Here is an 11,775-nt window from a genome sequence, read left to right as displayed (position 1 = left end):
ATTTTGAATATCTTTGTTTACCATTTTCAAAGTGTAATAATATTATTTTTAATATGACGTACAATGCAAACCTGATAAAAAGAAAAACAAATATTTATTTGTTTCTGCTGTGCGCATTAAAAAAAAACGGATAGACGGGCACGGTAGTATTAATAATAGCATTTATTTTATTAAAAAAAATTTATACGCCAAAACCAATTAACGAATACCTTTCTTTCTTTAAAAAAATGGAGAAAATGTGATATTATGATTAAATTGGCGGTTTATTAATTTTTATCTAGCCAAGCACGAGGTATATGTATGTCTCGATTCAGTCACGCATCTGTGGACTTCTTATCTTATCTTTCGTCCTTCGTCTGCTTCTTTGCCGCTAACTCAAACGCACTCAACTCCAAATTCACAATCTCCGTTGCCACTCAACCCCAGGACAAGACCATGAATGAGAACCAAGCGCGCTTTTCCAACTCAATATAAAACTCTCACTACAATCCATTTCTTCTATTTTCCCTCCCATTTCTAATTTATCAAACTATGGCAACGTCCTCACTCTGTTCCTCCTTCACTTCCCGAACTTGTAATCCACACTCTCGTCCTCACCGCAAAACCCTAACCCTACCAGGTTCCTTTTTTCTCTGCAGACAATTTCACCTCAATTCACCTTCCGTTTCCAAAACACGCCGAATTAGGACTCGTCAATCTGGTCCAGTTGCCTCACTCGGTGGTTTGTTAGGCGGTATCTTCAAAGGAACCGATACCGGAGAAGCTACAAGGAAGCAATATGCTGCAACTGTTAACACGATCAATGGATTGGAACCGAAGATTTCTTCACTTTCCGATTCTGAACTTAGGGACATGACTTTTGCATTGCGAGAGCGTGCTCAAAAGGGAGAGTCCTTGGATTCTCTCTTGCCTGTATGTCTAGTTTTTTTTTCTCCAACTAATTGACTTGAATGAAGTATAGGAATTTAAATGAAGTTGATGTTGATTGTGGCTAATGAAGCGATTGTGTATTGTAGGAAGCTTTTGCTGTTGTAAGAGAAGCTTCAAAGAGAGTTCTCGGTCTTCGTCCATTCGATGTTCAGTTGATAGGTTAGTGTTTACCTTGTTGATGGAACTGAAATCTGTTACTTTATATATTTGGTGTGTAAATGCGTGCATATATACACGTGCATGTGGAAATTTATTAATGTTGTTTGTTTGGGTGTTGTAGGGGGCATGGTTCTTCATAAGGGAGAAATAGCTGAAATGAGGACTGGAGAAGGGAAGACTCTGGTTGCTATTTTGCCAGCTTATTTGAATGCATTAGTTGGGAAGGGAGTTCATGTTGTTACTGTTAATGATTATCTTGCTCGGCGTGATTGTGAATGGGTTGGTCAAGTTCCACGCTTTCTTGGAATGAAGGTTGGCCTCATCCAGCGTATGTCTCATAATTCATTCTTTCTATTCCTCTTTGTGTTTAGATTCTGTTTCTATATACTTTCAAATCTATGTTCATTTTTTTGTTACTCATTTTCGGTGTTAGTTGTATTTAATTCTTCTCTCTTGCTTCTATGTCATGCGCCAACTTTTTTGATTTCTCAATATAAGCCAATGCACCCTTGGCATAAATTTTTCTGAGTTTTTGTTTTGTGTATTTCCTTCTTCTCGATATTAACTGGGCTTCTTTAATATGCATCACGATTTTAACCCATTCCTTTGTTGCACTCTAACAAATTATGACTTTATTGGCAGAAAATATGACAAGTGAGCAAAGAAAGGAAAATTATTTATGTGACATAACATATGTCACTAACAGCGAACTTGGTTTTGATTTCTTAAGAGACAATCTTGCCACGGAAAGTAATTCTTCCTTTACATATTCCTTGCATTTACTATATGCTTTGTAAATAGTTAATTTCTATCCTTTGAATATTACACTGAACTCCAAACTATGGATTGTGCAGAGTGTCGAGGAGCTTGTCATTAGGGGTTTCAATTACTGTGTCATTGATGAGGTTGATTCAATCCTTATTGATGAAGCTAGAACTCCACTCATTATATCAGGACCTGCAGAGAAACCCAGTGATCAATATTTCAAGGCTGCAAAGATAGCAGACGCTTTTGAACGAGATATACATTATACTGTAATTCTTCTATCTATGCTTATTTTGAAATTTAATGTAGTTTTAACTTCATCATGTATATATTCGCTGTTTCATTTTCTGTACACGCTCAGCTCAGTTTTAGGTTGTGCCTGGTAAGAAATATCAGCGTCTTAATTGGAGTCTGTTTTCTGCTTTAGGTCTGCGAGCGTTAGAATTCACGTATATCTCATATATATTCAGCCAATTTATGTAAAGTTTAGAAGGAATTTTGTCAGAAATTTTAGTTAGCAACTTCCTTTGAGCCTATTATTCTCACTAATGACCCTTTACATCCGTACCTGACGGGACTTGAACACTCCCTTAAAATTACAAATTTATAATGTCAAACTCATACCACCGAGCGGACACCTCATGGACAAAAAAAGAGGAAGCTTGGTCTGATAAGCCCTAGGTAAATGCAAATGAGACAGTGAAAAAGTTGTGAATACACCTTGTAAATGCTATGTAGGATGAACTGATAACACTAAATTTGATATTATAAATAACTAGTTTGCATTATGTGGTCTGTATGGTGATGCTAGTAAAGTTCTGTTATATACCTGTGACTGATGGCTGGGTGGTTGTCGTTTGATTTTAAACATGGATAGATCAAAAGATATGATGCCAAAAACACACAATGGGTATTTGTTAAATTAATTTAAAAACACAGTTTTATTTTTTATTTTATTTTTATGCATTGTGAATGGTCATTGGTTTTCAAATTTTCGTAATGAGAATAACTTGTTTTGTATCTGCTCAAGTGAGTAGTTGCATAATTTAGTTTGATCTTATTCTTCTTACCAAGATCTTTGTTGCAGGTGGATGAAAAACAAAAATCGGTTCTACTTTCTGAACAGGGCTATGAAGATGCTGAAGAAATTTTAGCTGTCAAAGATTTATATGATCCACGAGAACAATGGGCTTCATTTGTCATAAATGCAATTAAAGCAAAAGAACTTTTTCTTCGAGATGTAAACTACATTATTCGCGGAAAAGAGGTCCTAATTGTTGATGAGTTTACTGGTCGAGTAATGCAGGTATTTAGACATTCAGCTTGACCTTATGGCAATTACAATTTAATTGGAAAACCCAATGAGAAGAAGTATGATATCACATATAGCAGTTTCTTAGGCAGAATTAAATGTTATTCTCATACTAATCATGTTGAAGTTAAATAATGAAGGAGAGAATTAAAAAAGTAATTAGTTTGAATTACAATTTTGGGTTAAGATATGATGATACAAAAGACAGCAGTAGACCTTGTTTGTTCTAATACATAATTCCAAAAAAATAAGGGGAAAAATCAGGATAATAAAGAAATATGAAAAATAATTATAAGAGAATATTTATTATGTTGTGCTAGAAATGGATAATCAAAGAAAATGAGAGAAAGTAATATATTGCAAGATAGGAAACTGATCCCAAGAGATAACTAAAATATAGTTAGATTAGATCTAGATATTATAACTTCTTTTCATATAGACTAACACTCCTCTAACTACAACCTAACTCAACCCCACAAAATTTGGTAGGAAGGTGAAGACTGCGCAAGCATTATTATAAGTACTTTCTTTTTCCATAACTCTAATCGATGTGGGATCTCAACATATCCTTTCACATTCAAGACTTGACATCAGAAGCGTGGAGTCGTGGACAGGTGTGGGTGGCCCATAATAAAGATCTGAACAGTTACAAATATAACTCTTATTAAGTCTGGACCCTTATTTATTTTAATACTAGACTCCTAATTTTAATCAAATAGGGAATTAATCACAATTGTAACTGAAATAAAGAAACTATCTTTAGGAGATAATCTTAAGTTACATGGTTAGGAACTTAGTCAATCCTAAGAGATAAGATAGGATGTTGTACGATTTGGTCAAGATGTTATAATATATTTTTGATATCATCTAACAAATTGTTATCTCATTGGTTTGCTTGCATTCATTCACTTTCTGGAACTGTATTCAGAATATGGCAAAGCTTTGCTTCAGATTATAGCTAATAATTATATCTCTCTATGACTGAATTCATCATCCTCCTTTGGCTAAATTGTGACGGTTCTTCTAAAATTTAATAATTTTCCTTTCATTATTGATACTGTAAAGTAGTTATAATTAAAACTCACAAAAATTGGACTGAAGGTTCAAGTCCGAAACTGTTTATAATTGTCTACAATCTAAACCTGGACAGTAATTTACTTCCCTCCTGACAAGGTAAATTGGGTGTTTTGATGCTCAAAGATTCCATCATTGTGATACATTTTAACCTTGTCCTTCCTGTGTACACATACCAAAACCATAGCGTTTAAATTTACAATATAATTGTTTCAGTGCTTGTGTAATCCATACAAATCTTATTTATTACTTGCATTACCACCACTTTTACCTTCAAAACACAGAATGGAACTTTGACGAAGAAATACCATGCCAATATCTTTAATTTTCTGAGAGGCAAGTTCTGTTGGTATGTCAATGAACACATAACTTTAACGTGCCTTTTCTCTCTACTGATAGGGGAGAAGGTGGAGTGATGGACTTCACCAAGCAGTTGAAGCAAAGGAAGGGCTGCCCATTCAAAATGAAACCGTGACACTGGCTTCTATTAGTTACCAGAATTTCTTTCTGCAGGTTGGAAATGCTCTATCTGAACCAGTTAATCAAATCTTCATTTCAGAATTTTATTAGCTGTGGAAATTACCTTGTTGCTTTTAAATCCATGCTTTCACAGTTCCCAAAACTTTGCGGCATGACTGGCACTGCAGCGACAGAAATCACTGAGTTTGAAAGCATTTACAAGCTTAAAGTTACAATCGTGCCTACAAACAAACCTATGATAAGAAAGGTATCCTGTCGCTTGTTATTCATATGCAACACTTTAATGAACTGATGACTGTTTTGGTATTCCTATTCCAAAATGGGATGGATGATTGATATTTTTACTGTGTTTATATGTGAAAGAATAAAAAATTGTTACCATAGTTCTGCGAGAGGTAGTTCTGGTAGATTATTTCCATCAAAAGTAGAGTTTGGGAGACTTGCTTTTTCATCTTAGACCTATTTAGTGCATATCTTGCCATATAAAGCAATTTCATAAATTACTTGATGTTTCTCTAAGTCCTAATGGTGTTATTAATTTCTTTCCCAGGATGAATCTGATGTAGTTTTTAGGGCTACTACAGGGAAATGGCGCGCAGTTGTGGTGGAAATCTCTAGGATGAATAAAACTGGCCGACCTGTGCTTGTTGGCACCACTAGCGTTGAGCAGAGTGATTCTTTGTCTCAGCAATTGAAGGAAGCTGGAATCCTGCATGAGGTGAAGTCTCTATTGTCTTAATGGGAAAATGACATAATCTGATAATACAATATTTTCTTCACGATATCTGTTTCTAGTATTTTTGCTTCTTAAAAAAGGCAGCCTATTCATAGGGTGGATCAAATACTGCTAAAACTGATCTAGTGCTCTTCCATTTGGAAGCATGAGAATAAAGCTTAATATAAGAACCATTTTTTGTTTTAAGGTTCTCAACGCAAAACCAGAAAATGTAGAGAGGGAAGCAGAAATTGTCGCACAAAGTGGTCGTCTTGGGGCAGTGACAATTGCCACAAATATGGCTGGTCGTGGGACGGATATAATCCTTGGCGGAAATGCTGAATTTATGGCACGACTGAAGCTTCGTGAGATAATGATGCCGAGGTATGGTGGAGCTTTAATTGGGATACATTTGCACCCATTTCTATTGTTTCCTCAGGCCTACAGTAATAGACTTGTAGGATTTTGGACTTCTATTGTAGTGACCCAACAGTATTCAACTATCATACATGTAAAAAATATTTCTCTCTCACAAGGGCACAGGATCCAATAGCTTATGATATTAAAATGATTTACTCTATTCAAATTATCTATAAAACAACTATTCTTTAGGCATGTGATGATAATTAATACCTTAAATTGGGTATTCGTTAAGAGTCCCACATCGAACAATATGTTGACTGAAACATATGTTTGGGGGGGGGGGGGGGGGGGGGGGGTAATCCTCATCTTACAAGTCGGATTTGGATGAGTTAGGCCCAACCCAATTTTAAGACGATTTCAATATTTGTTGGGCCACCCACCATTTATTTCTATACACCAAGTCCAATAGATGTGGGTATGAGAGGGTGTGTTAAGAGTCCCACATCGGACAATTTGTGGTCTGAAAGTAGGGATGAGTTACATCCAAGCCAATTCTAAGATGGTATCAAAGCCCGGTTCAATATCTGGTTGGGCCACCCACCATTTATATCCATACACCAAGTCCAATAGTGTTGGGTGTGAGGGGATGTGTTTAGAGTCCCATATGTGGCATGAAAGTGAGTGCAATCCTCACCTAACAAGCCGTTTTTTTAAGGTTGAGTAAGAGTCCTAGATCGGACAAAATGTGACCTAAACATATGTTTATAAGTGAGAGCAATCCTCACCTTACTAGCCGGTTTCGTAAGTTGAGTTAGACCCAACCCAATATTTAGAGTATCCTTGAAGCCCACCAACAAAACAATCAACTCTCCTTTGGCACCCCTAGGGCAGTTGCAGATAGAGAGTTATGTTGTAGATGATGGGAAATAAAATAAAATCATCTAATGAATAAATGACCAGTCGTATCTCATGTGATTATCGTTTGCAGTGTGTTCATATGCACGAAGCATTTTGTGTGCATAAGAATCTCCATGCTCATATTGTAGGTCTTTCTATCATCTTTCTAAATATGATAGTTGGGTTTGTTTAGAGAGCAGAACCTTTGATAATTGCAATGCATATTGTTCCTTGCTTGTGCAATCTTACTGCTTCCAGCATTCATTTGCCACTGATGCAACTTTGATGGAAAAGCATTTTCTGGTTGCTCCTATGCTTAGATTCCTATAATTATACCCCATTTTTCATTAGAACTGAGTTTCATTCTTTTTGGGAACATATGATTGCAGAGTTGTTAAGCTAGTAGCTGAAGGAGAATTTGTATCGGTGAAGAAACCTCCTCCCAGTAAGACATGGAAGGTATGGTGTTTTTATTTTTTAATTATGATGATATTTCCTAATGTAAATAAGGTGGTGGTGTGTGTATAGGGACTGCTGATGTCCTTCTGCTTGGTAAAAATTTGTTAGAATGAGTCATTGTTAATAAAATTGCCAAACTGGGAAGTACGGGACAACAAGTATTTGACACATTAAGCCCATAGAGTATTTTGCATCCTCTGACATTATTAGTTTGGGATATTGAACAGTATGCGTAGGATATGTTTTTTACTTGAACCCAGACTTCTACTTGAATAACAAGTGAAAATCTTTGACTAAGAGTTATATAGAATTTTGTTGTAAGTGATGAATCTTTCTGCCAACAGAGAAGAAAGGATGGTGAAAGGGGAGACATGTCTGGACGTCTGGTTGAAAAGGAAAAAAAGTTGGATTCAAGAATACATTCTTCAAATAAAATTACAAAAATACCCACAAATTTAAAACAGAAAATTTTGGGTTTAGCGTTAGAAAGTATGTGTGTAAGCAAGTAGTTTTTATAGTAACTATTTTAAAATTCCACATGTCATTATCCAGGTGAATGAGAAGCTGTTTCCATGCCAACTATCAAACCAAAATACTGAGTTGGCTGAAAAGGCTGTGCAATTAGCTGTTAAAACATGGGGCAAAAGATCATTAACTGAGCTGGAAGCAGAAGAGCGCCTATCATATTCCTGTGAAAAGGTTAAATTCTGTTGATGGCTTGTATAACCATTAGAAATCTTTAGGAAAATGCCACTTTCTTCTTTGTTTTAATACTTTGGTGAATTTTTAATCTTATATATCAAATTGTCACTGGATTTTATATAGGGCCCTGCCCAAGATGAAGTTATTGCCGAGCTGAGAAATGCATTTCTGGAAATCAGCAAGGAATATAAAGTCTTCACCGAGGAAGAGAGGAAGAAGGTCAATTTGTTTAATAGAGTAATACTTTCCATGATCTATTGTTTATATTTTTTATAAGCGTTTTGACTGCTGCAGGTTGTGGCAGCTGGTGGACTACATGTGGTGGGTACAGAGCGTCATGAATCACGAAGAATTGATAACCAGGTTTTCTTTTCTTTTCCCCTTTTCCTTGCTTTAACATATCCCTTACCACTCTTTCCCTTCCATTAAAATAGTATTGCCGAATAAATATTTAACCTTGGAACTTGAATTTCTAAAGCTGCGTGGTCGAAGTGGCAGACAAGGGGATCCAGGAAGCTCACGCTTCTTTTTAAGTCTTGAAGATAATATTTTTCGGATATTTGGTGGAGACCGAATTCAGGTAATGTGGTTATGGTCTTGCTACTGCACCTGGAATTTGATTACCTAAAACATGGTTACTAACTTAATGTTGTGATATGAAGGGCTTAATGCGGGCTTTTAGAGTGGAAGACCTACCTATTGAGTCCCAGATGTTGACCAAAGCATTAGATGAAGCCCAAAAGAAAGTGGAGAATTATTTCTTTGACATTCGGAAGCAATTGTTTGAGTATGATGAAGTACTTAATAGCCAAAGAGATCGAGTTTATACAGAGAGAAGACGGGCCCTTCAATCTGTCAATCTTCAGTCTCTTCTTATTGAATATGCTGAATTGACAATAGATGACATTTTAGAGGTAAGTGTATGCTATAACTATGGTTCTTTATATACCTTGCTTCGTCATGTAATGCAAAAATACATTCCTGTGATGAATTAGGCCAATATTGGTTCTGATGCTCCAAAAGAAAGCTGGGATCTTGATAAACTAATTGCAAAAATTCAGCAGTAAGTGAAATCTTTTGATTCTGTGTTTGATGCCTTCTTTTGTTTAATCATGCGGTGATTCATGCATGATCTCTGTATTCTTGTTAAGTATACACTTCTAAAACCTTGACAAGCCAACCGGCCTCTTCAACTCTGCTCAGTGATTTTTTTTTCCAGACTCCTTGATGTCTACCAAATAGGCTTGCAGAAACTAGGTGGTTTTCATATAGCAGGCCAAACTAGTGCTGATTTCATGGAACAACAGTTACAAATGTTAGCTTACTAGTAGCAACAGGCCAACCCAGAGAACTATCAACTTTGTTGATTTACGTTATTAAAGTACTTAGTATAAAATTATGTTTTGCATTTAATAAAGTAGATTAACTTTATCAAATACTTAGCAAATAACTATAGTGGATGTTTTCCTTTAATTTGGGATCTAGCAATGTTGTTGACAGAAGACATTTGATTTGTATTCAGATATTGCTACTTGTTGACTGATCTGACCCCTGATTTGCTGCTGAACGAGTGTTCTGATTATGAGGGATTGCGGAGCTATCTTCGTCTCCGTGGTAAAGAAGCTTATCTGCAAAAAAGGGTCAGTAGACAGTCACTTAAAACTTAGTTGTATTTTAAATTTATTTTTGGGGTTTCAAAGATCAATATTTTACGAAAACTATAGATGCACTACAATCTATAAGTTAAGTCTTTTCTTTTATGGAATCTGAGCATGTATGGTTAATACCTGTATAGAAGTCCTAGTAGTATGGATCAACTTGAGGATAGTCCATTAATTAAAGATAGAAAAATATCAACAAATTATATACTAAACCATTATGAAGTTTTTTCGATTTTAAATTGTCTGTCATTGAAGATGATTTATGATAATTGGTAAGCCTTGAATTGGTTTGAAGCCCAAATGCTTGAACTTTTAGCATCTTCCGTGCCCAGTCTAAAATACTATTACTCTTCACAGTTTAGTTTACCTTTATTTTATTTTATTTTATTTGTTTTTTCCTTGAATGACTAAATATACTGCCGTAGGATATTGTGGAGCAACAAGCACCGGGTTTGATGAAAGAAGCAGAGCGGTTCCTAATCTTGAGCAATATTGATCGGCTTTGGAAAGAACATCTACAAGCACTAAAATTTGTTCAGCAAGCTGTGGGTTTACGAGGGTATGCACAGCGGGATCCACTTATTGAATATAAGCTCGAGGGTTACAACCTTTTCTTGGAGATGATGGCACAAATAAGAAGAAATGTTATATATTCCATATATCAGGTTTGCATTGATCTATAACTTTAGGATCCCATGTTTTCCCTCTTACCACTTCTAAAAGTTTTGTGGTTGCATACAATACTCACATTGCTAATTTGGTACATTTGATCTTTTGGCAGTTTAAACCTGTGCTGCTAAAGCAAGATCAGGATAAAATGGAGAATCAGAAATCAGGAAAACGAAATGCACGTGCTCCGACCGAAACCAACCCAGATCCAGTTGGCACAGTTGAGCCATCAACAAGTGCTAGTTCCTAATGCAGCAGTCTGTGCATTTAACTGGTTTCCAACTTATTAAACGAGAAGGAACAACCTTGAAGGCTTCACCTTATCCTCAGTTCGTCAAATAATTTATGTAAAGTGGAATTTTGATGCTCCAACTGTAAAATTTTATAAATGTAACAAACCACGCCCTTAGAATATGAGCCAAAAATAGGTTATAAATCCTAAATTAAATTTAGTGATTATTATATTTGCAGCAGCATTTTCCTACATGCTGAGGTGTGATTTACAGTGACTACGATGCATACAAATTAGATTTATAATTTTTAGTACTTTGTTGTAAAAAGTGTTTAAATAGAACTAATACAAACACTGTGCTAAAGCAAAGTTGATGTATTCATTTAATTTTTGAATACAATGTCAAATTGTCATCTCGTTTATTGATATGGGAATCATCCTTGTATGTAAGAGAGTTATATTACTTGCAAAGCAAGTAACTACCATAAGTGGATAACTAACTACTAACTAACACAACTAGTAACCACCTAATACACCTAATACAATGACTAACAAACACTCCCCTAATATGAAAATACAGAAAAAAATTCAGATTAAAACAACTAAAAACAACTATCTAATTGCTTCCAAGTCACATACTCCAAGCCTTGTCCTCATAATGTGAAACAAATCCAACTTCAAAGGCTTTGTTAAGACATTTGCAAGCTAATTCTCTAAAATTGTAATGACATATCTCAATTATTCTATCTCTAATTAGGTCTCTTAGGAAGTGAAACCTAACATTTATGCACATACATCTCTCATGCATGATTGGATTTTTCGACAGTTTTATGGTAAAATTGTTGTCACATTATAATAGTGCCATGTTCGGGAGTTTGTCCAAGTTGATGAAGAATGTTTCAAACCCACATGCCTTGACAAGCACGTGCGATTGTTGCAACAAATTCAACTTTAGTGGTAGATAAAGTAACTATGAGATGTTTCTTTGACGAATACGGGATTGATCTTGAACCAAGCATGAACACATAACCTGAAGTGCTTTTCCTATCATCACTATCTCATGTATAGTTTGAATCTGACCAACCTTGCAGCTCAAACATGCCACTTCTCTTGTACAAGACACCAAGGTTTACAATTCCCCCCAGTATCTAAGGATTCTTCTTACTGCAGCCAAATGAACCTCAATTACCCAATTAGTCTTTCCATATATCTAGCCATCAAGCACACTGAATATGCTAAATCAAGTCTTACTGTAAGTATATACATCAAGTATCCTACCATCTGCTTGTAAGTTATTGCACCAACACTCTTGCCACACTCATCCTTTGTAAGCCTACATACTGGAATAATGGGATTA

General features: G+C 35.6%; 1 protein-coding gene across 1 annotated transcript; it reads left to right on the top strand.

The window, feature by feature from the left end:
* The first annotated feature begins 283 nt into the window (after positions 1-283).
* LOC127091912 (protein translocase subunit SecA, chloroplastic) lies at positions 284-10,835 on the top strand. The gene is made up of 20 exons (NM_001426954.1): positions 284-912; positions 1,017-1,089; positions 1,211-1,417; positions 1,732-1,835; positions 1,944-2,123; positions 2,942-3,160; positions 4,640-4,753; positions 4,854-4,967; positions 5,271-5,438; positions 5,644-5,819; positions 7,085-7,154; positions 7,707-7,853; positions 7,980-8,075; positions 8,151-8,219; positions 8,335-8,436; positions 8,519-8,770; positions 8,852-8,919; positions 9,379-9,496; positions 9,943-10,182; positions 10,299-10,835. Exons 1-20 carry the CDS (start codon positions 532-534, stop codon positions 10,434-10,436), a joined length of 3,036 nt encoding a protein of 1,011 aa, NP_001413883.1. The 5' UTR covers positions 284-531; the 3' UTR covers positions 10,437-10,835.
* Positions 10,836-11,775: the final 940 nt, after the last annotated feature.

The sequence above is a fragment of the Lathyrus oleraceus genome, chromosome 6, assembly GCF_024323335.1.
Source record: "Lathyrus oleraceus cultivar Zhongwan6 chromosome 6, CAAS_Psat_ZW6_1.0, whole genome shotgun sequence".
NCBI classification, from domain to species: Eukaryota; Viridiplantae; Streptophyta; class Magnoliopsida; order Fabales; family Fabaceae; genus Lathyrus; species Lathyrus oleraceus.
The sequence above is the reverse complement of the archived record's forward strand: the minus strand, read 5'-3'. Positions and strand labels throughout refer to the sequence as shown.

What these genes read in the sequence shown, in the direction of transcription:
- LOC127091912 (NM_001426954.1), top strand. Translation starts at nt 532, where the DNA reads ATGGCAACGTCCTCACTCTGTTCCTCCTTCACTTCCCGAACTTGTAAT. An exon ending in CCTTGGATTCTCTCTTGCCT is followed by an intron (nt 913 to 1,016) that starts GTATGTCTAGTT and finishes TGTGTATTGTAG; the next exon opens with GAAGCTTTTGCTGTTGTAAG. An exon ending in ACCAGAATTTCTTTCTGCAG is followed by an intron (nt 4,754 to 4,853) that starts GTTGGAAATGCT and finishes ATGCTTTCACAG; the next exon opens with TTCCCAAAACTTTGCGGCAT.